This window comes from Oncorhynchus mykiss, chromosome 21 (genome assembly GCF_057628025.1).
Source record: "Oncorhynchus mykiss isolate SJ-2025 chromosome 21, ASM5762802v1, whole genome shotgun sequence".
NCBI classification, from domain to species: Eukaryota; Metazoa; Chordata; class Actinopteri; order Salmoniformes; family Salmonidae; genus Oncorhynchus; species Oncorhynchus mykiss.
In genome coordinates, this window is record NC_143042.1 from 1,963,141 (window position 1) to 1,989,250 (window position 26,110).

Consider the following 26,110-nt stretch of genomic DNA (forward strand, 5'->3'; position numbering starts at 1 on the left):
CCCTTAACCAACAATGCAGTTAAGAAAAATAAGAAATAAAAGTAACTAATAATTAAAGAGCAGCAGTAAAATAACAGTAATAGGCAATATACAAGGGGTACCGGTACAGAGTTCATCTACGGGGGGCACCGGTTAGTCGAGGTAATTGAGGTAATATGTACATGTAGGTAGAGTTATTAAAGTGCATAGACCACAGAGTAGCAGCAGTGTAAAAGAGGGGGGGGGGGGGGGGGGGGGGGGGGGGCAAGCAAGTAGTCTGGGTAGACATTTGATTAGCTGTTCAGTAGTCTTATGGCTTGGGGGTAGAAGCTGTTTAGAAGCCTCTTGGACCTAGGACTTGGCGCTCCGGTACCGCTTGCCGTGCAGTGGCAGAGAGAACAGTCTATGACTGGGGTGGCCGGAGTCTGACATTTTTTAGGGCCTTCCTCTGACACCGCCTGGTATAGAGGTCCTGGATGGCAGAAAGCTTGGCCTCAGTGATGTACTGGGCCGTACGCACTACCCTCTGTGATGCCTTGCGATCGGAGGCCGAGCAGTTGCCATACTAGGCAGTGATGCAACCAATCAGGATGCTCCCCATCCTCCTTTTCCTGTAGTCCACAATCATCTCTTTAGTCTTGATCACGATGAGGGAGAGGTTTTTGTCCTGGCACCACATGGCCAGGTCTCTTACCTCCTCCCTATGTGCTGTCTCATGGTTGTTGGTGATCAGGCCTACCACTGATGTGTCATCAGCAAACTTAATGATGGAGTTGGAGTCGTGCCTGACCCGTGCAGTCATGAGTGAACAGGGAGTACAGGAGGGGACTGAGCACGCACCCCTGAGGGGCTCCCGTGTTGAGGATCAGCGTGACGGATGTGTTGTTACCTACCCTTACCACCTTGGGGCGGTCTGTCAGGAAGTCCAGGATCTAGTTGCAGAGGTGGGTGTTTAGTCCCATGGTCCTTGGCTTAGTGATGAGCTTTGAGGGCACTATGGTGTTGAACACAGAATGCATAGCATTCTCAAATAGGTGTTCCTTTTGTCCAGGTGGGTAAGGGCAGTGTGGAGTGCAATAGAGATTGCATCATCTGTGGATCTGTTGGGGCGGTATGCAAATTGGAGTGGTTCTTGGGTTTCTGGTGAGTGCTACGGATCGGTAGTAATTTTGGCAGGTTACCTTAGTGTTCTTGGGCACAGGGACTATGGTGGTCTGCTTGAAACATGTTGGTATTAGACAGGGAGAGGTTGAAAATGTCAGTGAAGACACTTGACAGTTGGTCAGCGCATGCTCGGAGTACACGTCCTGGTAATCCGTCTGGCCCTGCGGCCTTGTGAATGTTGACCTGTTTAAAGGTCTTACTCACATCGGCTGCGGAAAGCGTGATCACACAATCGTCTGGAACAGCTGATGCTCTCATGCATGTTTCAGTGTTACTTGCCTCGAAGCGAGTATAGAAGTAATTTAGCTCGTCTGGTAGGCTCGTGTTACTGGGCAGCACTCGGCTGTACTTCCCTTTGTAGTCTGTAATAGTTTGCAAGCCCTGTCTCATCCAACCAGAGTCGGAGCTGGTGTAGTACGATTCGATCTTAGTCCTGTATTGATGCTTTGCCTGTTTGATGGTTCGTCAGAGGGCATAGCGGGATTTCTTATAAGGTTCCGGGTTAGAGTCTTCTGGTTGTGGTATGTGCGTACAGTCACTGTAGGGATGACGTCATCGATGCACTTATTAATGAAACCAGTGACTGATGTGGTGTCCTCAATGCCATCGGAAGAATCCAGGAACATATTCCAGTCTGTGTTAGCAAAACAGTCCTGTAGTTTAGCATCTGCTTCATCTAACCACTTTTTTATTGACCGAGTCACTGGTGCTTCCTGCTTTCATTTTCGCTTGTAAGCAGGAATCAGGAGGATAGAATTATGGTCAGATTTGCCAAATGGAGGGCGAGGGAGAGCTTTGAACGCGTCTCTGTGTGTGGAGAAAAGGTGGTCTAGAGTTTTTTTTACCCTCTAGTTGAACGTTTAACATGCTGATAGAAATTTGGTAAAACGGATTTAAATTTTCCTGCATTAAAGTCCCCGGCCACTAGGAGCGCCGCCTCTGGTTGAGCGTTTTCCTGTTTGCTTATGGCGGTATACAGCTCATTGAGTGCAGTCTTAGTGCTAGCATCGTTCTGTGGTGGTATGTAAACAGCTACAAAAAATACAGATTAAACTCTCTAGGTAGATAGTGTGGTCTACAGCTTATCATGAGATACTCTACTTCAGGCAAGCAAAACATCAAGACTTCCTTAGATATTGTGCCTTAGGTATTGTTTACAAATATACATTGTTACCAGAGGCTGTTGTTCTATCCCGCTGATACAGTGTATAACCCACCAGCTGTATGTTATTCATGTCGTTGTTCAGCCACAACTCAGTGAAACATAGGATATTACAGTTTTTAATGTCCTGGTGGTAGGATTTACGTGCTTTTTAGTTCATCCTATTTATTATCCAGCGATTGTATGTTGGCCAGTAGTACGGATGGCGGATGGCAAAGGCAGATCCTCAGAAGGCATCTTCACTAGAGGTCGACTGATTCATCGGAAAGGCCGATTAATTAAGGCCGATTTCAAGTTTTCATAACAATCGGTAATCGGCATTTTTGGACACCGATTATGGCCGATTACATTGGAATCCACGAGGAGACTGCGTGGCAGGCTGACTACCTGAGTGCAGCAAGGAGCCAAGGTAAGTTGCTAGCTAGCATTAAACTTTAAAAAAACAATCAATCTGGGCAAATATTGCACTTTTATTTTCTTCTCCAACACTTTGTTTTTGCATTATTTAAACCAAATTGAACATGTTTAATTTATTTGAGACTAAATTGATTTTATTGAATTATTACAAATAAATAATACATAAATAAATAATATTTTTATATATAAATAAATCGTCCGATTAATTGGTACCGGCTTTTTTGGTCCTCCAATAACTGGTATTCGTGTTGAAAAATCATAATCGGTCAACCTCTAATGAAACAGCAGCCATGGTCTCCGCTGCCATCTTAACTAATAGAAACGAGGTAGAAGACAGGTGCAGCTCACCTGGGACAGAGGTGGTTCGTGCAGGTCCAGTTGTAACCTCTGGACTACATTAGGGAAGTCTCCAGCATGGAAACAGATCACGTCTTTGGTAACGCGAGGGGGCTCCGCGCTACAGAGACAGAGAGAAGATAGATTATAACCATTTATTTCCAATCAGATTATGCAGCGGTCTTGTAACGGATTAGTTGGACGATTGTTGGATACTAAATACAGCCTCAATAATATCTAAAGATATTACATGATCATATATCCGGGTGTTAAAACCACCCACCTCTCTCCACAGCGCACGGCCTTGAGCACCCCTACAGCGGCGGTGGTCTGCCTCTCGAAGCCCTGTCCGATGTGGTCAGCGTGGGCCCGCGTCCGGTCCTCGAACAGCATCTCACGAGGCTCGCTGGCCCGACGTAGGTACTGCAGGTTCTTGATCTCATTGGTTGACCTGGAGGAGGAGAGGACATTGACATTAACACAAACTTCTATAGCAGGCGGCCATAATAAGACCAAAATAATCAATCAATCAATCAATCAATTACTATATGATACTATATAACATATATTTTTTTATCCTAATCCAGCATCCTGCCTCTGGAGAGCTAGTCTAGGATATCCCTGACCTTGTAGCTTAGTAAGCTGTCTGGTCCCAGAGACCACCGGAGAGCCGGAAGCAAGCTGTCTGATTCTAGAGACCACCGGAGAGCCGTAAGTAAGCTGTCTGGTCCCAGAGATCACCGGAGAGCCGTAAGTAAGCTGTCTGGTTCTAGAGACCACCAGAGAGCCGGAAGTAAGCTGTCTGGTTCTAGAGACCACCGGAGAGCCGGAAGTAAGCTGTCTGGTTCTAGAGACCACTGGAGAGCCGGAAGTAAGCTGTCTGGTTCTAGAGACCACTGGAGAGCCGGAAGTAAGCTGTCTGGTCCCAGAGACCACCGGAGAGCCGGAAGTAAGCTGTCTGGTTCTAGAGACCACTGGAGAGCCGGAAGTAAGCTGTCTGGTTCTAGAGACCACCGGAGAGCCGGAAGTAAGCTGTCTGGTTCTAGAGACCACCGGAGAGCCGGAAGTAAGCTGTCTGGTCCCAGAGACCACCGGAGAGCCGGAAGTAAGCTGTCTGGTTCTAGAGACCACTGGAGAGCCGGAAGTAAGCTGTCTCCCCAGTAAAGCACATTAACACCTGATTCAACACATTTAATGGAATCAATGGAACGGAGTCAAACGTTGTTTCCATGTGTTGGATGTGTTTGATACCATTCCACTGATTCCATTCCAGCCATTACAATGAGCCTGCCGTCCTATTGCTCCTCCCACCAGCCTCCTCTGAAGCCCACACACACTGCAGCGCTCCAGAACTAGGAATATACCGCAATGTCCTACAGCGCCACATTCAGGAGCGACCCTACAGCGAGACACCCATGAGCGACCCCACAGCGCCAGTGTTTAGTCAGAGAGAGGGGTAACACAGCCAGTGTTTAGTCAGAGAGAGGGGTAACACCGCCAGTGTTTAGTCAGAGAGAGGGGTAACACAGCTAGTGTTTAGTCAGAGAGAGGGGTAACACAGCCAGTGTTTAGTCAGAGAGAGGGGTAACACAGCCAGTGTTTAGTCAGAGAGAGGGGTAACACAGCCAGTGTTTAGTCAGAGAGGGGTAACACAGCCAGTGTTTAGTCAGAGAGAGGGGTAACACAGCCAGTGTTTAGTCAGAGAGAGGGGTAACACAGCTAGTGTTTAGTCAGAGAGAGAGGTAACACAGCCAGTGTTTAGTCAGAGAGAGAGGTAACACAGCCAGTGTTTAGTCAGAGAGAGGGGTAACACAGCCAGTGTTTAGTCAGAGAGAGGGGTAACACAGCCCGTGTTTAGTCAGAGAGAGGGGTAACACAGCCAGTGTTTAGTCAGAGAGGGGTAACACAGCCAGTGTTTAGTCAGAGAGAGGGGTAACACAGCCAGTGTTTAGTCAGAGAGAGGGGTAACACAGCCAGTGTTTAGTCAGAGAGAGGGGTAACACAGCCAGTGTTTAGTCAGAGAGAGGGGTAACACAGCCAGTGTTTAGTCAGAGAGAGGGGTAACACAGCCAGTGTTTAGTCAGAGAGAGGGGTAACACAGCCAGTGTTTAGTCAGAGAGAGGGGTAACACAGCCAGTGTTTAGTCAGAGAGAGGGGTAACACAGCCAGTGTTTAGTCAGAGAGAGGGGTAACACAGCCAGTGTTTAGTCAGAGAGAGGGGTAACACAGCCAGTGTTTAGTCAGAGAGAGGGGTAACACAGCTAGTGTTTAGTCAGAGAGAGAGGTAACACAGCCAGTGTTTAGTCAGAGAGAGGGGTAACACAGCCAGTGTTTAGTCAGAGAGAGGGGTAACACAGCCAGTGTTTAGTCAGAGAGAGGGGTAACACAGCCAGTGTTTAGTCAGAGAGAGGGGTAACACAGCCAGTGTTTAGTCAGAGAGAGAGGTAACACAGCCAGTGTAAAGGCAGAGAGAGGGGTTACACAGCCAGTGTTTAGTCAGAGAGAGGGGTAACACAGCCAGTGTTTAGTCAGAGAGGGGTAACACAGCCAGTGTTTAGTCAGAGAGAGGGGTAACACAGCCAGTGTTTAGTCAGAGAGAGGGGTAACACAGCCAGTGTTTAGTCAGAGAGAGAGGTAACACAGCCAGTGTAAAGGCAGAGAGAGGGGTAACACAGCCAGTGTTTAGTCAGAGAGAGGGGTAACACAGCCAGTGTTTAGTCAGAGAGAGGGGTAACACAGCCAGTGTTTAGTCAGAGAGAGGGGTAACACAGCCAGTGTTTAGTCAGAGAGAGGGGTAACACAGCCAGTGTAAAGGCAGAGAGAGGGGTAACACAGCCAGTGTTTAGTCAGAGAGAGGGGTAACACAGCCAGTGTTTAGTCAGAGAGGGGTAACACAGCCAGTGTTTAGTCAGAGAGAGGGGTAACAGCCAGTGTTTAGTCAGAGAGAGGGGTAACAGCCAGTGTTTAGTCAGAGAGAGGGGTAACACAGCCAGTGTTTAGTCAGAGAGAGAGGTAACACAGCCAGTGTAAAGGCAGAGAGAGGGGTAACACAGCCAGTGTTTAGTCAGAGAGAGGGTAACACAGCCAGTGTTTAGTCAGAGGGGTAACACAGCCAGTGTTTAGTCAGAGAGAGGGGTAACACAGCCAGTGTTTAGTCAGAGAGAGGGGTAACACAGCCAGTGTAAAGGCAGAGAGAGGGGTAACACAGCCAGTGTTTAGTCAGAGAGAGGGGTAACACAGCCAGTGTAAAGGCAGAGAGAGGGGTAACACAGCCAGTGTAAAGGCAGAGAGAGGGGTAACACAGCCAGTGTTTAGTCAGAGAGAGGGGTAACACAGCCAGTGTTTAGTCAGAGAGAGGGGTAACACAGCCAGTGTTTAGTCAGAGAGAGGGGTAACACAGCCAGTGTTTAGTCAGAGAGGGGTAACACAGCCAGTGTTTAGTCAGAGAGAGGGGTAACACAGCCAGTGTTTAGTCAGAGAGAGGGGTAACACAGCCAGTGTTTAGTCAGAGAGAGGGGTAACACAGCCAGTGTTTAGTCAGAGAGAGGGGTAACACAGCCAGTGTTTAGTCAGAGAGAGAGGTAACACAGCCAGTGTTTAGTCAGAGAGAGGGGTAACACAGCCAGTGTTTAGTCAGAGAGAGGGGTAACACAGCCAGTGTTTAGTCAGAGAGAGGGGTAACACAGCCAGTATTTAGTCAGAGAGAGGGGTAACACCGCCAGTGTTTAGTCAGAGAGAGGGGTAACACAGCCAGTGTTTAGTCAGAGAGAGGGGTAACACAGCCAGTGTTTAGTCAGAGAGGGGTAACACAGCCAGTGTTTAGTCAGAGAGAGGGGTAACACAGCCAGTGTTTAGTCAGAGAGAGGGGTAACACAGCCAGTGTTTAGTCAGAGAGAGGGGTAACACAGCCAGTGTTTAGTCAGAGAGAGGGGTAACACAGCCAGTGTTTAGTCAGAGAGAGGGGTAACACAGCCAGTGTTTAGTCAGAGAGAGGGGTAACACAGCCAGTGTTTAGTCAGAGAGAGGGGTAACACAGCCAGTGTTTAGTCAGAGAGAGGGGTAACACAGCCAGTGTTTAGTCAGAGAGAGGGGTAACACAGCCAGTGTTTAGTCAGAGAGGGGTAACACAGCTAGTGTTTAGTCAGAGAGAGGGGTAACACAGCCAGTGTTTAGTCAGAGAGAGGGGTAACACAGCCAGTGTTTAGTCAGAGAGAGGGGTAACACAGCCAGTGTTTAGTCAGAGAGAGGGGTAACACAGCCAGTGTTTAGTCAGAGAGAGGGGTAACACCGCCAGTGTTTAGTCAGAGAGAGGGGTAACACAGCCAGTGTTTAGTCAGAGAGAGGGGTAACACAGCCAGTGTTTAGTCAGAGAGAGGGGTAACACCGCCAGTGTTTAGTCAGAGAGAGGGGTAACACAGCCAGTGTTAAGTCAGAGAGAGAGGTAACACAGCCAGTGTTTAGTCAGAGAGAGGGGTAACACAGCCAGTGTTTAGTCAGAGAGAGGGGTAACACAGCCAGTGTTAAGTCAGAGAGAGGGGTAACACAGCCAGTGTTTAGTCAGAGAGAGGGGTAACACCGCCAGTGTTTAGTCAGAGAGAGGGGTAACACAGCCAGTGTTTAGTCAGAGAGAGGGGTAACACCGCCAGTGTTTAGTCAGAGAGAGGGGTAACACCGCTAGTGTTTAGTCAGAGAGAGGGGTAACACAGCCAGTGTTAAGTCAGAGAGAGGGGTAACACAGCCAGTGTTTAGTCAGAGAGAGGGGTAACACAGCCAGTGTTTAGTCAGAGAGGGGTAACACAGCCAGTGTTTAGTCAGAGAGAGGGGTAACACAGCCAGTGTTTAGTCAGAGAGAGGAGTAACACCGCCAGTGTTTAGTCAGAGAGAGGGGTAACACAGCCAGTGTTTAGTCAGAGAGAGGGGTAACACCGCCAGTGTTTAGTCAGAGAGAGGGGTAACACCGCTAGTGTTTAGTCAGAGAGAGGGGTAACACCGCTAGTGTTTAGTCAGAGAGAGGGGTAACACAGCCAGTGTTAAGTCAGAGAGAGGGGTAACACAGCCAGTGTTTAGTCAGAGAGAGGGGTAACACCGCCAGTGTTTAGTCAGAGAGAGGGGTAACACAGCCAGTGTTTAGTCAGAGAGAGGGGTAACACAGCCAGTGTTTAGTCAGAGAGAGGGGTAACACAGCCAGTGTTTAGTCAGAGAGAGGGGTAACACAGCCAGTGTTTAGTCAGAGAGGGGTAACACAGCCAGTGTTTAGTCAGAGAGAGGGGTAACACAGCCAGTGTTTAGTCAGAGAGAGGGGTAACACAGCCAGTGTTTAGTCAGAGAGAGGGGTAACACAGCCAGTGTTTAGTCAGAGAGAGGGGTAACACCGCCAGTGTTTAGTCAGAGAGAGGGGTAACACAGCCAGTGTTTAGTCAGAGAGAGGGGTAACACAGCCAGTGTTTAGTCAGAGAGAGGGGTAACACCGCCAGTGTTTAGTCAGAGAGAGGGGTAACACAGCCAGTGTTAAGTCAGAGAGAGAGGTAACACAGCCAGTGTTTAGTCAGAGAGAGGGGTAACACAGCCAGTGTTTAGTCAGAGAGAGGGGTAACACAGCCAGTGTTAAGTCAGAGAGAGGGGTAACACAGCCAGTGTTTAGTCAGAGAGAGGGGTAACACCGCCAGTGTTTAGTCAGAGAGAGGGGTAACACAGCCAGTGTTTAGTCAGAGAGAGGGGTAACACCGCCAGTGTTTAGTCAGAGAGAGGGGTAACACCGCTAGTGTTTAGTCAGAGAGAGGGGTAACACAGCCAGTGTTAAGTCAGAGAGAGGGGTAACACAGCCAGTGTTTAGTCAGAGAGAGGGGTAACACAGCCAGTGTTTAGTCAGAGAGGGGTAACACAGCCAGTGTTTAGTCAGAGAGAGGGGTAACACAGCCAGTGTTTAGTCAGAGAGAGGGGTAACACCGCCAGTGTTTAGTCAGAGAGAGGGGTAACACAGCCAGTGTTTAGTCAGAGAGAGGGGTAACACCGCCAGTGTTTAGTCAGAGAGAGGGGTAACACCGCTAGTGTTTAGTCAGAGAGAGGGGTAACACCGCTAGTGTTTAGTCAGAGAGAGGGGTAACACAGCCAGTGTTAAGTCAGAGAGAGGGGTAACACAGCCAGTGTTTAGTCAGAGAGAGGGGTAACACCGCCAGTGTTTAGTCAGAGAGAGGGGTAACACAGCCAGTGTTTAGTCAGAGAGAGGGGTAACACAGCCAGTGTTTAGTCAGAGAGAGGGGTAACACAGCCAGTGTTTAGTCAGAGAGAGGGGTAACACAGCCAGTGTTTAGTCAGAGAGGGGTAACACAGCCAGTGTTTAGTCAGAGAGAGGGGTAACACAGCCAGTGTTTAGTCAGAGAGAGGGGTAACACAGCTAGTGTTTAGTCAGAGAGAGAGGTAACACAGCCAGTGTTTAGTCAGAGAGAGAGGTAACACAGCCAGTGTTTAGTCAGAGAGAGGGGTAACACAGCCAGTGTTTAGTCAGAGAGAGGGGTAACACAGCCCGTGTTTAGTCAGAGAGAGGGGTAACACAGCCAGTGTTTAGTCAGAGGGGTAACACAGCCAGTGTTTAGTCAGAGAGAGGGGTAACACAGCCAGTGTTTAGTCAGAGAGAGGGGTAACACAGCCAGTGTTTAGTCAGAGAGAGGGGTAACACAGCCAGTGTTTAGTCAGAGAGAGGGGTAACACAGCCAGTGTTTAGTCAGAGAGAGGGGTAACACAGCCAGTGTTTAGTCAGAGAGAGGGGTAACACAGCCAGTGTTTAGTCAGAGAGAGGGGTAACACAGCCAGTGTTTAGTCAGAGAGAGGGGTAACACAGCCAGTGTTTAGTCAGAGAGAGGGGTAACACAGCCAGTGTTTAGTCAGAGAGAGGGGTAACACAGCCAGTGTTTAGTCAGAGAGAGGGGTAACACAGCCAGTGTTTAGTCAGAGAGAGGGGTAACACAGCCAGTGTTTAGTCAGAGAGAGGGGTAACACAGCCAGTGTTTAGTCAGAGAGAGGGGTAACACAGCCAGTGTTTAGTCAGAGAGAGGGGTAACACAGCCAGTGTTTAGTCAGAGAGAGGGGTAACACAGCCAGTGTTTAGTCAGAGAGAGGGGTAACACAGCTAGTGTTTAGTCAGAGAGAGAGGTAACACAGCCAGTGTTTAGTCAGAGAGAGGGGTAACACAGCCAGTGTTTAGTCAGAGAGAGGGGTAACACAGCCAGTGTTTAGTCAGAGAGAGGGGTAACACAGCCAGTGTTTAGTCAGAGAGAGGGGTAACACAGCCAGTGTTTAGTCAGAGAGAGAGGTAACACAGCCAGTGTAAAGGCAGAGAGAGGGGTTACACAGCCAGTGTTTAGTCAGAGAGGGGTAACACAGCCAGTGTTTAGTCAGAGAGAGGGGTAACACAGCCAGTGTTTAGTCAGAGAGAGGGGTAACACAGCCAGTGTTTAGTCAGAGAGAGAGGTAACACAGCCAGTGTAAAGGCAGAGAGAGGGGTAACACAGCCAGTGTTTAGTCAGAGAGAGGGGTAACACAGCCAGTGTTTAGTCAGAGAGAGGGGTAACACAGCCAGTGTTTAGTCAGAGAGAGGGGTAACACAGCCAGTGTTTAGTCAGAGAGAGGGGTAACACAGCCAGTGTAAAGGCAGAGAGAGGGGTAACACAGCCAGTGTTTAGTCAGAGAGAGGGGTAACACAGCCAGTGTAAAGGCAGAGAGAGGGGTAACACAGCCAGTGTAAAGGCAGAGAGAGGGGTAACACAGCCAGTGTAAAGGCAGAGAGAGGGGTAACACAGCCAGTGTTTAGTCAGAGAGAGGGGTAACACAGCCAGTGTTTAGTCAGAGAGAGGGGTAACACAGCCAGTGTTTAGTCAGAGAGAGGGGTAACACAGCTAGTGTTTAGTCAGAGAGAGAGGTAACACAGCCAGTGTTTAGTCAGAGAGAGGGGTAACACAGCCAGTGTTTAGTCAGAGAGAGGGGTAACACAGCCAGTGTTTAGTCAGAGAGAGGGGTAACACAGCCAGTGTTTAGTCAGAGAGAGGGGTAACACAGCCAGTGTTTAGTCAGAGAGAGAGGTAACACAGCCAGTGTAAAGGCAGAGAGAGGGGTTACACAGCCAGTGTTTAGTCAGAGAGAGGGGTAACACAGCCAGTGTTTAGTCAGAGAGGGGTAACACAGCCAGTGTTTAGTCAGAGAGAGGGGTAACACAGCCAGTGTTTAGTCAGAGAGAGGGGTAACACAGCCAGTGTTTAGTCAGAGAGAGAGGTAACACAGCCAGTGTAAAGGCAGAGAGAGGGGTAACACAGCCAGTGTTTAGTCAGAGAGAGGGGTAACACAGCCAGTGTTTAGTCAGAGAGAGGGGTAACACAGCCAGTGTTTAGTCAGAGAGAGGGGTAACACAGCCAGTGTTTAGTCAGAGAGAGGGGTAACACAGCCAGTGTTTAGTCAGAGAGAGGGGTAACACAGCCAGTGTAAAGGCAGAGAGAGGGGTAACACAGCCAGTGTTTAGTCAGAGAGAGGGGTAACACAGCCAGTGTAAAGGCAGAGAGAGGGGTAACACAGCCAGTGTAAAGGCAGAGAGAGGGGTAACACAGCCAGTGTTTAGTCAGAGAGAGGGGTAACACAGCCAGTGTTTAGTCAGAGAGGGGTAACACAGCCAGTGTTTAGTCAGAGAGAGGGGTAACACAGCCAGTGTTTAGTCAGAGAGAGGGGTAACACAGCCAGTGTTTAGTCAGAGAGAGGGGTAACACAGCCAGTGTTTAGTCAGAGAGGGGTAACACAGCCAGTGTTTAGTCAGAGAGGGGTAACACAGCCAGTGTTTAGTCAGAGAGAGGGGTAACACAGCCGGTGTTTAGTCAGAGAGAGGGGTAACACAGCCAGTGTTTAGTCAGAGAGAGGGGTAACACAGCCAGTGTTTAGTCAGAGAGAGGGGTAACACAGCCAGTGTTTAGTCAGAGAGAGGGGTAACACAGCCAGTGTTTAGTCAGAGAGAGGGGTAACACAGCCAGTGTTTAGTCAGAGAGAGGGGTAACACAGCCAGTGTTTAGTCAGAGAGAGGGGTAACACAGCCAGTGTTTAGTCAGAGAGAGGGGTAACACAGCCAGTGTTTAGTCAGAGAGAGGGGTAACACAGCCAGTGTTTAGTCAGAGAGGGGTAACACAGCTAGTGTTTAGTCAGAGAGAGGGGTAACACAGCCAGTGTTTAGTCAGAGAGAGGGGTAACACAGCCAGTGTTTAGTCAGAGAGAGGGGTAACACAGCCAGTGTTTAGTCAGAGAGAGGGGTAACACAGCCAGTGTTTAGTCAGAGAGAGGGGTAACACCGCCAGTGTTTAGTCAGAGAGAGGGGTAACACAGCCAGTGTTTAGTCAGAGAGAGGGGTAACACAGCCAGTGTTTAGTCAGAGAGAGGGGTAACACCGCCAGTGTTTAGTCAGAGAGAGGGGTAACACAGCCAGTGTTAAGTCAGAGAGAGAGGTAACACAGCCAGTGTTTAGTCAGAGAGAGGGGTAACACAGCCAGTGTTTAGTCAGAGAGAGGGGTAACACAGCCAGTGTTAAGTCAGAGAGAGGGGTAACACAGCCAGTGTTTAGTCAGAGAGAGGGGTAACACCGCCAGTGTTTAGTCAGAGAGAGGGGTAACACAGCCAGTGTTTAGTCAGAGAGAGGGGTAACACAGCCAGTGTTTAGTCAGAGAGAGAGGTAACACAGCCAGTGTAAAGGCAGAGAGAGGGGTAACACAGCCAGTGTTTAGTCAGAGAGAGGGGTAACACAGCCAGTGTTTAGTCAGAGAGAGGGGTAACACAGCCAGTATTTAGTCAGAGAGAGGGGTAACACCGCCAGTGTTTAGTCAGAGAGAGGGGTAACACAGCCAGTGTTTAGTCAGAGAGAGGGGTAACACAGCCAGTGTTTAGTCAGAGAGGGGTAACACAGCCAGTGTTTAGTCAGAGAGAGGGGTAACACAGCCAGTGTTTAGTCAGAGAGAGGGGTAACACAGCCAGTGTTTAGTCAGAGAGAGGGGTAACACAGCCAGTGTTTAGTCAGAGAGAGGGGTAACACAGCCAGTGTTTAGTCAGAGAGAGGGGTAACACAGCCAGTGTTTAGTCAGAGAGAGGGGTAACACAGCCAGTGTTTAGTCAGAGAGAGGGGTAACACAGCCAGTGTTTAGTCAGAGAGAGGGGTAACACAGCCAGTGTTTAGTCAGAGAGAGGGGTAACACAGCCAGTGTTTAGTCAGAGAGGGGTAACACAGCTAGTGTTTAGTCAGAGAGAGGGGTAACACAGCCAGTGTTTAGTCAGAGAGAGGGGTAACACAGCCAGTGTTTAGTCAGAGAGAGGGGTAACACAGGCAGTGTTTAGTCAGAGAGAGGGGTAACACAGCCAGTGTTTAGTCAGAGAGAGGGGTAACACCGCCAGTGTTTAGTCAGAGAGAGGGGTAACACAGCCAGTGTTTAGTCAGAGAGAGGGGTAACACAGCCAGTGTTTAGTCAGAGAGAGGGGTAACACCGCCAGTGTTTAGTCAGAGAGAGGGGTAACACAGCCAGTGTTAAGTCAGAGAGAGAGGTAACACAGCCAGTGTTTAGTCAGAGAGAGGGGTAACACAGCCAGTGTTTAGTCAGAGAGAGGGGTAACACAGCCAGTGTTAAGTCAGAGAGAGGGGTAACACAGCCAGTGTTTAGTCAGAGAGAGGGGTAACACCGCCAGTGTTTAGTCAGAGAGAGGGGTAACACAGCCAGTGTTTAGTCAGAGAGAGGGGTAACACCGCCAGTGTTTAGTCAGAGAGAGGGGTAACACCGCTAGTGTTTAGTCAGAGAGAGGGGTAACACAGCCAGTGTTAAGTCAGAGAGAGGGGTAACACAGCCAGTGTTTAGTCAGAGAGAGGGGTAACACAGCCAGTGTTTAGTCAGAGAGGGGTAACACAGCCAGTGTTTAGTCAGAGAGAGGGGTAACACAGCCAGTGTTTAGTCAGAGAGAGGGGTAACACCGCCAGTGTTTAGTCAGAGAGAGGGGTAACACAGCCAGTGTTTAGTCAGAGAGAGGGGTAACACCGCCAGTGTTTAGTCAGAGAGAGGGGTAACACCGCTAGTGTTTAGTCAGAGAGAGGGGTAACACCGCTAGTGTTTAGTCAGAGAGAGGGGTAACACAGCCAGTGTTAAGTCAGAGAGAGGGGTAACACAGCCAGTGTTTAGTCAGAGAGAGGGGTAACACCGCCAGTGTTTAGTCAGAGAGAGGGGTAACACAGCCAGTGTTTAGTCAGAGAGAGGGGTAACACAGCCAGTGTTTAGTCAGAGAGAGGGGTAACACAGCCAGTGTTTAGTCAGAGAGAGGGGTAACACAGCCAGTGTTTAGTCAGAGAGGGGTAACACAGCCAGTGTTTAGTCAGAGAGAGGGGTAACACAGCCAGTGTTTAGTCAGAGAGAGGGGTAACACAGCTAGTGTTTAGTCAGAGAGAGAGGTAACACAGCCAGTGTTTAGTCAGAGAGAGAGGTAACACAGCCAGTGTTTAGTCAGAGAGAGGGGTAACACAGCCAGTGTTTAGTCAGAGAGAGGGGTAACACAGCCCGTGTTTAGTCAGAGAGAGGGGTAACACAGCCAGTGTTTAGTCAGAGGGGTAACACAGCCAGTGTTTAGTCAGAGAGAGGGGTAACACAGCCAGTGTTTAGTCAGAGAGAGGGGTAACACAGCCAGTGTTTAGTCAGAGAGAGGGGTAACACAGCCAGTGTTTAGTCAGAGAGAGGGGTAACACAGCCAGTGTTTAGTCAGAGAGAGGGGTAACACAGCCAGTGTTTAGTCAGAGAGAGGGGTAACACAGCCAGTGTTTAGTCAGAGAGAGGGGTAACACAGCCAGTGTTTAGTCAGAGAGAGGGGTAACACAGCCAGTGTTTAGTCAGAGAGAGGGGTAACACAGCCAGTGTTTAGTCAGAGAGAGGGGTAACACAGCCAGTGTTTAGTCAGAGAGAGGGGTAACACAGCCAGTGTTTAGTCAGAGAGAGGGGTAACACAGCCAGTGTTTAGTCAGAGAGAGGGGTAACACAGCCAGTGTTTAGTCAGAGAGAGGGGTAACACAGCTAGTGTTTAGTCAGAGAGAGAGGTAACACAGCCAGTGTTTAGTCAGAGAGAGGGGTAACACAGCCAGTGTTTAGTCAGAGAGAGGGGTAACACAGCCAGTGTTTAGTCAGAGAGAGGGGTAACACAGCCAGTGTTTAGTCAGAGAGAGGGGTAACACAGCCAGTGTTTAGTCAGAGAGAGAGGTAACACAGCCAGTGTAAAGGCAGAGAGAGGGGTTACACAGCCAGTGTTTAGTCAGAGAGGGGTAACACAGCCAGTGTTTAGTCAGAGAGAGGGGTAACACAGCCAGTGTTTAGTCAGAGAGAGGGGTAACACAGCCAGTGTTTAGTCAGAGAGAGAGGTAACACAGCCAGTGTAAAGGCAGAGAGAGGGGTAACACAGCCAGTGTTTAGTCAGAGAGAGGGGTAACACAGCCAGTGTTTAGTCAGAGAGAGGGGTAACACAGCCAGTGTTTAGTCAGAGAGAGGGGTAACACAGCCAGTGTTTAGTCAGAGAGAGGGGTAACACAGCCAGTGTAAAGGCAGAGAGAGGGGTAACACAGCCAGTGTTTAGTCAGAGAGAGGGGTAACACAGCCAGTGTAAAGGCAGAGAGAGGGGTAACACAGCCAGTGTAAAGGCAGAGAGAGGGGTAACACAGCCAGTGTAAAGGCAGAGAGAGGGGTAACACAGCCAGTGTAAAGGCAGAGAGAGGGGTAACACAGCCAGTGTTTAGTCAGAGAGAGGGGTAACACAGCCAGTGTTTAGTCAGAGAGAGGGGTAACACAGCCAGTGTTTAGTCAGAGAGAGGGGTAACACAGCCAGTGTTTAGTCAGAGAGAGGGGTAACACAGCCAGTGTTTAGTCAGAGAGAGGGGTAACACAGCCAGTGTTTAGTCAGAGAGAGAGGTAACACAGCCAGTGTAAAGGCAGAGAGAGGGGTTACACAGCCAGTGTTTAGTCAGAGAGGGGTAACACAGCCAGTGTTTAGTCAGAGAGAGGGGTAACACAGCCAGTGTTTAGTCAGAGAGAGGGGTAACACAGCCAGTGTTTAGTCAGAGAGAGAGGTAACACAGCCAGTGTAAAGGCAGAGAGAGGGGTAACACAGCCAGTGTTTAGTCAGAGAGAGGGGTAACACAGCCAGTGTTTAGTCAGAGAGAGGGGTAACACAGCCAGTGTTTAGTCAGAGAGAGGGGTAACACAGCCAGTGTTTAGTCAGAGAGAGGGGTAACACAGCCAGTGTAAAGGCAGAGAGAGGGGTAACACAGCCAGTGTTTAGTCAGAGAGAGGGGTAACACAGCCAGTGTAAAGGCAGAGAGAGGGGTAACACAGCCAGTGTAAAGGCAGAGAGAGGGGTAACACAGCCAGTGTAAAGGCAGAGAGAGGGGTAACACAGCCAGTGTTTAGTCAGAGAGAGGGGTAACACAGCCAGTGTTTAGTCAGAGAGAGGGGTAACACAGCCAGTGTTTAGTCAGAGAGAGGGGTAACACAGCTAGTGTTTAGTCAGAGAGAGAGGTAACACAGCCAGTGTTTAGTCAGAGAGAGGGGTAACACAGCCAGTGTTTAGTCAGAGAGAGGGGTAACACAGCCAGTGTTTAGTCAGAGAGAGGGGTAACACAGCCAGTGTTTAGTCAGAGAGAGGGGTAACACAGCCAGTGTTTAGTCAGAGAGAGAGGTAACACAGCCAGTGTAAAGGCAGAGAGAGGGGTTACACAGCCAGTGTTTAGTCAGAGAGAGGGGTAACACAGCCAGTGTTTAGTCAGAGAGGGGTAACACAGCCAGTGTTTAGTCAGAGAGAGGGGTAACACAGCCAGTGTTTAGTCAGAGAGAGGGGTAACACAGCCAGTGTTTAGTCAGAGAGAGAGGTAACACAGCCAGTGTAAAGGCAGAGAGAGGGGTAACACAGCCAGTGTTTAGTCAGAGAGAGGGGTAACACAGCCAGTGTTTAGTCAGAGAGAGGGGTAACACAGCCAGTGTTTAGTCAGAGAGAGGGGTAACACAGCCAGTGTTTAGTCAGAGAGAGGGGTAACACAGCCAGTGTTTAGTCAGAGAGAGGGGTAACACAGCCAGTGTAAAGGCAGAGAGAGGGGTAACACAGCCAGTGTTTAGTCAGAGAGAGGGGTAACACAGCCAGTGTAAAGGCAGAGAGAGGGGTAACACAGCCAGTGTAAAGGCAGAGAGAGGGGTAACACAGCCAGTGTTTAGTCAGAGAGAGGGGTAACACAGCCAGTGTTTAGTCAGAGAGGGGTAACACAGCCAGTGTTTAGTCAGAGAGAGGGGTAACACAGCCAGTGTTTAGTCAGAGAGAGGGGTAACACAGCCAGTGTTTAGTCAGAGAGAGGGGTAACACAGCCAGTGTTTAGTCAGAGAGGGGTAACACAGCCAGTGTTTAGTCAGAGAGGGGTAACACAGCCAGTGTTTAGTCAGAGAGAGGGGTAACACAGCCGGTGTTTAGTCAGAGAGAGGGGTAACACAGCCAGTGTTTAGTCAGAGAGAGGGGTAACACAGCCAGTGTTTAGTCAGAGAGAGGGGTAACACAGCCAGTGTTTAGTCAGAGAGAGGGGTAACACAGCCAGTGTTTAGTCAGAGAGGGGTAACACAGCTAGTGTTTAGTCAGAGAGAGGGGTAACACAGCCAGTGTTTAGTCAGAGAGAGGGGTAACACAGCCAGTGTTTAGTCAGAGAGAGGGGTAACACAGCCAGTGTTTAGTCAGAGAGAGGGGTAACACAGCCAGTGTTTAGTCAGAGAGAGGGGTAACACCGCCAGTGTTTAGTCAGAGAGAGGGGTAACACAGCCAGTGTTTAGTCAGAGAGAGGGGTAACACAGCCAGTGTTTAGTCAGAGAGAGGGGTAACACCGCCAGTGTTTAGTCAGAGAGAGGGGTAACACAGCCAGTGTTAAGTCAGAGAGAGAGGTAACACAGCCAGTGTTTAGTCAGAGAGAGGGGTAACACAGCCAGTGTTTAGTCAGAGAGAGGGGTAACACAGCCAGTGTTTAGTCAGAGAGAGGGGTAACACCGCCAGTGTTTAGTCAGAGAGAGGGGTAACACAGCCAGTGTTTAGTCAGAGAGAGGGGTAACACAGCCAGTGTAAAGGCAGTGTGAGTACATCCTCACATTTAACATTCATTACACTAGAGAACATCACGGGGTGAAACAACCAACGAGGAGATAGTGCCTGTGTCCCAAATCACACCATATTCCCTATATCGTGCCCTACAGTAGTGTACTATATAGGGGTTAGTGTGCCATTTGTGATGTAACCCGAGGACTGTTTAGTATGCAGAAGTAGGACAGGACTTCTGCCTGCCTGGATGAAGTAATACATGTAAAGCTGAGACCCAGAGAAAAGGTTTCAACAGAAGAAACAGACAGCACTCTGGGGAGGGAGAAGAGGGGGAGGGAGGAAGAGGGAGGGGGCTCCTGTGGCTGAAGCGATTGGCCACGGCTATTTGGTCATACTGTTCAGTCAGGAGAGAGAGTAGTCTCTGTACTACAGTATCTATTTATTTTATTTAACCAGGCAAGTCAGTTAAGAACTAATTCTTGTTTACAATGACGGCCTACTGGGGAACAGTGGGTTAACTGCCTTGTTCAGGGGAACAGTGGGTTAACTGCCTTGTTCAGGGGAACAGTGGGTTAACTGCCTTGTTCAGGGGAACAGTGGGTTTAACTGCCTTGTTCAGGGGAACAGTGGGTTAACTGCCTTGTTCAGGGGAACAGTGGGTTAACTGCCTTGTTCAGGGGAACAGTGGGTTAACTGCCTTGTTCAGGGGAACAGTGGGTTAAACTGCCTTGTTCAGGGGAACAGTGGGTTAAACTGCCTTGTTCAGAGGAACAGTGGGTTAACTGCCTTGTTAAGGGGAACAGTGGGTTAAACTGCCTTGTTCAGGGGAACAGTGGGTTAAACTGCCTTGTTCAGGGGAACAGTGGGTTAACTGCCTTGTTCAGGGGCAGAACAACAGACTTTTACCTTGTCAGCTCGGGGATTTAGATCTTGCAACCTTTCGGTTACAAGTCCAACGCTCTAACCACTATGCTACCTGCCGCCCCATCTATGAGGACAGACAGTGAAGTACTAGTCACTACACTACAGTATCTATGAGGACAGACAGTGAGGTACTAGTCACTATACTATACTATCTATGAGGACAGACAGTGAGGTACTAGTCACAGTATCTATGAGGACAGACAGTGAAGTACTAGTCACTGTACTACAGTATCTATGAGGACAGACAGTGAGGTACTAGTCACTATACTACAGTATCTATGAGGACAGACAGTGAGGTACTAGTCACTATACTACAGTATCTATGAGGACAGACAGTGAGGTACTAGTCACTGTCCTACAGTATCTATGAGGACAGACAGTGAGGTACTAGTCACTATACTATACTATCTATGAGGACAGACAGTGAGGTACTAGTCACTATACTACAGTATCTATGAGGACAGACAGTGAGGTACTAGTCACTGTACTACAGTATCTATGAGGACAGACAGTGAGGTACTAGTCACTATACTACAGTATCTATAAGGACAGACAGTGAGGTACTAGCCACTATACTACAGTATCTATGGAGACAGACAGTGAAGTACTAGTCACTGTACTACAGTATCTATGAGGACAGACAGTGAGGTACTAGTCACTATACTACAGTATCTATGAGGACAGACAGTGAGGTACTAGTCACTATACTATACTATCTATGAGGACAGACAGTGAGGTACTAGTCACTATACTATACTATCTATGAGGACAGACAGTGAGGTACTAGTCACTATACTACAGTATCTATGAGGACAGACAGTGAAGTACTAGTCACTGTACTACAGTATCTATGAGGACAGACAGTGAGGTACTAGTCACTATACTACAGTATCTATGAGGACAGACAGTGAAGTACTAGTCACTGTACTACAGTATCTATGAGGACAGACAGTGAGGTACTAGCCACTATACTACAGTATCTATGAGGACAGACAGTGAGGTACTAGTCACTGTCCTACAGTATCTATGAGGACAGACAGTGAGGTACTAGTCACTATACTACAGTATCTATGGGGACAGACAGTGAGGTACTAGTCACTGTACTACAGTATCTATGAGGACAGACAGTGAGGTTCTAGTCACTATACTACAGTATCTATGAGGACAGACAGTGAGGTACTAGTCACTATACTACAGTATCTATGAGGACAGACAGTGAGGTACTAGTCACTGTACTACAGTATCTATGGAGACAGACAGTGAGGTACTAGTCACTATACTACAGTATCTATGAGGACAGACAGTGAGGTACTAGTCACTGTACTACAGTATCTATGAGGACAGACAGTGAGGTACTAGTGAAGGTGACGAAGTCAACTTAGTGAGACTTATTACATGGCAAGGTGAGGGTGGAAACTGAGAAGGCAGACAGAGTGAAAACTCTGCTATGGCTGTTTTGGGTCAGAAAGTGAAGTGTTATTTTTCCACTACATGGTCAAGTGGCTATATATATATATATATATATATATATATATATATATATATATATATATATATATATATATATATATATATATATATATATATATATATATATATATATATATATATATATATATATATATATTAATCTATCTTCCTGGGAACAGCTGTAAAAGAGGCCTTCTCTTCAGTCAAGGTCTCCATGTCTGTCTCGGTCTTTCACAGTTCCATGCCTGTGTACAGTATGATCCATAAACCATGTCTGTCTCTGTCTTTCACAGTTCCATGCCTGTGTACAGTATGATCCATGTCTGTATCGGTCTTTCACAGTTCCCATGTCTGTGTCCAGTATGATCCATAAACCATGTCTGTCTCTGTCTTTCACAGTTCCATGCCTGTGTACAGTATGATCCATGTCTGTATCGGTCTTTCACAGTTCCATGCCTGTGTACAGTATGATCCATGTCTGTATCGGTCTTTCACAGTTCCATGCCTGTGTACAGTATGATCCATGTCTGTATCGGTCTTTCACAGTTCCATGCCTGTGTACAGTATGATCCATGTCTGTATCGGTCTTTCACAGTTCCCATGTCTGTGTACAGTATGATCCATGTCTGTAGCGGTCTTTCACAGTTCCATGCCTGTGTACAGTATGATCCATAAACCATGTCTGTCTCGGTCTTTCACAGTTCCATGCCTGTGTACAGTATGATCCATAAACCATGTCTGTCTCTGTCTTTCACAGTTCCATGCCTGTGTACAGTATGATCCATAAACCATGTCTGTATCGGTCTTTCACAGTTCCATGCCTGTGTACAGTATGATCCATGTCTGTATCGGTCTTTCACAGTTCCATGCCTGTGTACAGTATGATCCATGTCTGTATCGATCTTTCACAGTTCCCATGCCTGTGTACAGTATGATCCATGTCTGTATCGGTCTTTCACAGTTCCCATGCCTGTGTACAGTATGATCCATGTCTGTATCGGTCTTTCACAGTTCCATGCCTGTGTACAGTATGATCCATAAACCATGTGTTCCTGTGTCCTATAAAATATCCCTGAGGATTCCCTGAGCATGAAGACTCATCCTATAAATAAATCATCCATTTTACAGGATGCCGTCATGCAGCCAGAACACAGTGTGTGTGTGTGTGTGTGTGTGTGTGTGTGTGTGTGTGTGTGTGAGAGAGAGAGATCCAGCCATCAGGTCTGACATGTGTTCCTGACAGCCTGTAGTCTTGTAAATCCCACCCTAGGCAACAGTGAAGAAGGCGGGGTGTTCAGGCAGGTAGTCTGGGGGACCATGAACCTTTAGCTCCCATTTCCCTACTGTAGGATTGTTATTTGTAACAGCTGTCAATGGTATTACGGGACTACGACGGGACTACGACGGGACTACGACGGGACTACGACGGGACTACGATAGATTTTTTTGTGTGTGAATAAAGACAAAGAAAAAAATACCCACCAAAAAAGACAGCTCCTATAAAATATTTTAGCCTGTATCCCAAATAGCACCCTATATAGTGTACATCTTTCGACCAGATGTAAAAAAGGATACAACAAGTGTAAATAGTACAGTGAAATGCAGACTAACGGGTAACGGGCTCCGACTAACGGGTAACTGGCTCCGACTAACGGGCGCGTGGGCTCCGACTAACGGGTAACGGGCTCCGACTAACGGGTAACTGGCTCCAACTAATGGGTAACGGGCGCGCGGGCTCCGACCAACGGGTAACTGGCTCCGACTAACGGGTGACGGGCTCCGACTAACGGGTAACTGGCTCCAACTAATGGGTAACGGGCGCGCGGGCTCCGACCAACGGGTAACTGGCTCCGACTAACAGGTAACGGGCTCCGACTAACGGGTAACGGGCTCCGACTAACTGGTAACGGGCTCCGACTAACGGGTAACGGGCCCCGACTAACGGGCTCCGACTAACGGGTAACGGGCTCCGACTAACTGGTAACGGGCTCTGACTAACGGGTAACGGGCTCCGACTAACGGGTAACTGGCTGCGACTAACAGGCTCCGACTAACGGGTAACGGGCTCCGACTAACTGGTAACAGGCTCTGACTAACGGGTAACGGGCTCCGACTAACGGGTAACTGGCTGCGACTAACAGGCTCCGACTAACGGGTAACGGGCCCGACTAACGGGTAATGGGCTCCGACTAACGGGTAACGGGCTCCGACTAACTGCTAACGGGCTCCGACTAACTGGTAACGGGCCCCGACTAACAGGCTCCGACTAACTGGTAACATGCTCCGACTAACTGGTAACGGGCTCCGACTAACTGGTAACGGGCTCTGACTAACAGGTAACGGGCCCCGACTAACAGGCTCCGATTAACAGGTAACGGGCTCCGACTAACGGGTAACGGGCTCCGACTAACTGGTAACGGGCTCCGACTAACTGGTAACGGGCTCTAACTAACAGGTAACGGGCCCCGACTAACAGGCTCCGACTAACTGGTAACGGGCTCCGACTAACTGGTAACGGGCTCCGACTAACTGGTAACGGGCTCTGACTAACAGGTAACGGGCCCCGACTAACAGGCTCCGACTAACTGGTAACGGGCTCCGACTAACTGGTAACGGGCTCTGACTAACAGGTAACGGGCCCCGACTAACAGGCTCCGACTAACGGGTAACAGGCTCTGACTAACAGGTAACGGGCCCCGACTAACAGGCTCCGACTAACAGGTAACAGGCTCTGACTAACAGGTAACGGGCCCCGACTAACAGGCTCCGACTAACGGGTAACGGGCTCCGACTAACGGGTAACAGGCTCTGACTAACAGGTAATGGGCTCCGACTAACGGGCTCCGACTAACGGGTAACGGGCTCCGACTAACGGGCTCCGACTAACGGGTAACGGGCTCCGACTAACTGGTAACGGGCTCTGACTAACAGGTAACGGGCCCCGACTAACAGGCTCCGACTAACTGGTAACGGGCTCCGACTAACTGGTAACGGGCTCTGACTAACAGGTAACGGGCCCCGACTAACAGGCTCCGATTAACGGGTAACGGGCTCCGACTAACTGGTAACGGGCTCCGACTAACTGGTAACGGGCTCTGACTAACAGGTAACGGGCCCCGACTAAAAGGCTCCGACTAACTGGTAACGGGCTCCGACTAACTGGTAACGGGCTCTGACTAACAGGTAACGGGCCCCGACTAACGGGTAACAGGCTCCGACTAACGGGTAACGGGCTCCGACTAACGGGTAACAGGCTCCGACTAACGGGTAACGGGCTCCGACTAACGGGTAACAGGCTCTGACTAACAGGTAATGGGCTCCGACTAACGGGCTCCGACTAACGGGTAACGGGCTCCGACTAACGGGCTCCGACTAACGGGTAACGGGCTCCGACTAACTGGTAACGGGCTCTGACTAACAGGTAACGGCCCCCGACTAACAGGCTCCGATTAACGGGTAACGGGCTCCGACTAACTGGTAACGGGCTCCGACTAACTGGTAACGGGCTCCGACTAACTGGTAACGGGCTCTGACTAACAGGTAACGGGCCCCGACTAACAGGCTCCGATTAACGGGTAACGGGCTCCGACTAACTGGTAACGGGCTCCGACTAACTGGTAACGGGCTCTGACTAACAGGTAACGGGCCCCGACTAAAAGGCTCCGACTAACTGGTAACGGGCTCCGACTAACTGGTAACGGGCTCTGACTAACAGGTAACGGGCCCCGACTAACAGGCTCCGACTAACGGGTAACGGGCTCTGACTAACAGGTAACGGGCTCCGACTAACGGGTAACGGGCTCTGACTAACAGGTAACGGGCCCCGACTAACAGGCTCCGACTAACGGGTAACGGGCTCCGACTAACGGGCTCCGACTAACGGGTAACGATAACACGCCGATTGGCACATGTTTTTTTCTGTTACTGATTAGAAAAATGAGATTTCAGTCTCAGAGGTGTGTCTCCTGACCGATTTCCACTTTTGGTTAATGGTGTTTGTCCCTCATGAGACACTGTAGGAAGCCCATTTCACTTCTTCAACGTCCCCAGAAATCTGTAATTCATTTTACATTTTGGCCGAGGATGTTTTAGATGCACAATCTTTCATCTATCAAAGGTGTTTGATGCAGTATTTCTCAAGTAAAACAATGTGCGACGTGTGTAAACAGTAGGAGCTGCTGGGCAGGTCTGTCTCACTGTCTATGCTATTGGATCGAGAGCAATCCCCACAGCTGTTGGACACCCCAACCTTCATTTACCCGGTGTGACGCGCAGATGTTCCAAACATTTTACACCAGACTGACTTCATGACCAAAATGACACTAGTATACATGTTTCTGACTCATAACGATGCCACATTGGTTGTTTTCGCTCTTTAAATCAAGCTGCGATGCTAATATTATCAGGATGAAATGACACCTCCCTGTCCGTTCCACTAGGAATAAACGTCAAGAAGATGGATAAGGGAATGAAATAGATAAATAGCTCAGCAGTTGGGAGCAGCAGGGATTGTTGAGAATAAAATTACATGAGAGACGGGATGACGTGTGTGTCTCACTGTGTGTGTGTGTGTGTGTGTGTGTGTGTCTCTGTGTGTGTGTGTGTGTGTGTGTGTGTGTCTCTCTCTGTGTGTGTGTGTGTGTGTGTGTGTGTGTGTGTCTCTCTCTGTGTGTGTGTGTGTGTGTGTGTGTGTGTGTGTGTCTGTGTCTCTGTGTGTGTGTGTGTCTCTGCGTCTCTGTGTGTGTGTGTGCGTCTCTGTCTCTGTGTGTCTCTCTCTGTGTGTGTGTGTGTGTGTCTCTGTGTGTGTCTCTCTGTGTGTGTGTGTGTGTGTGTGTGTGTGTGTGTGTGTGTGTGTGTGTGTGTGTGTGTGTGTGTGTGTCTGTGTGTGTGTGTGTCTCTGCGTCTCTGTGTGTGTGTGTGTCTCTGTCTCTGTGTGTCTCTCTCTGTGTGTGTGTGTGTGTGTGTGTCTCTCTCTGTGTGTGTGTGTGTGTGTGTGTGTGTGTCTGTGTGTGTGTGTGTGTGTCTGTGTGTGTATAGTGTTACAATGAGAAGCATCTCACAGCGGGGGCTTGTCGACCAGCATGTTGTCTGCTGTAGCATTGTTTAACATGACGATGATCTCATCTAGGCTCCACTCTCCCTCTTCTCTTTTCGTCTCCCTCTCCTCTTTTCGTCTCCCTCTCCTCTTTTCGTCTCCCTCTCCTCTTTTCGTCTCCCTCTCCTCTTTTCGTCTCCCTCTCCTCTTTTCGTCTCCCTCTCCTCTTTTCGTCTCCCTCTCCTCTTTTCGTCTCCCTCTCCTCTTTTCGTCTCCCTCTCCTCTTTTCGTCTCCCTCTCCTCTTTTCGTCTCCCTCTCCTCTTTTCGTCTCCCTCCCCTCTTTTCGTCTCCCTCCCCTCTTTTCGTCTCCCTCCCCTCTTTTCGTCTCCCTCCCCTCTTTTCGTCTCCCTCCCCTCTTTTCGTCTCCCTCCCCTCTTTTCGTCTCCCTCCCCTCTTTTCGTCTCCCTCCCCTCTTTTCGTCTCCCTCCCCTCTTTTCGTCTCCCTCCCCTCTTTTCGTCT

The 26,110-nt window shown here is 49.1% G+C and overlaps 1 protein-coding gene across 1 annotated transcript in view; it reads right to left on the bottom strand.

Annotated features, from left to right (window-relative positions):
* Positions 1 to 26,110, bottom strand: part of LOC149972934 (lysine-specific demethylase RSBN1L-like) — a 107,923-nt gene that overhangs the window by 5,557 nt on the left and 76,256 nt on the right. Inside the window, exons 6-7 of the mRNA XM_090213403.1 lie at positions 3,342 to 3,509; positions 3,071 to 3,179 (exon numbers count right to left, since the gene is read on the bottom strand). Of these exons, the coding sequence (XP_090069529.1) occupies positions 3,071 to 3,179; positions 3,342 to 3,509 (277 nt within the window). The remainder of the gene's footprint in view (positions 1 to 3,070; positions 3,180 to 3,341; positions 3,510 to 26,110) is intronic.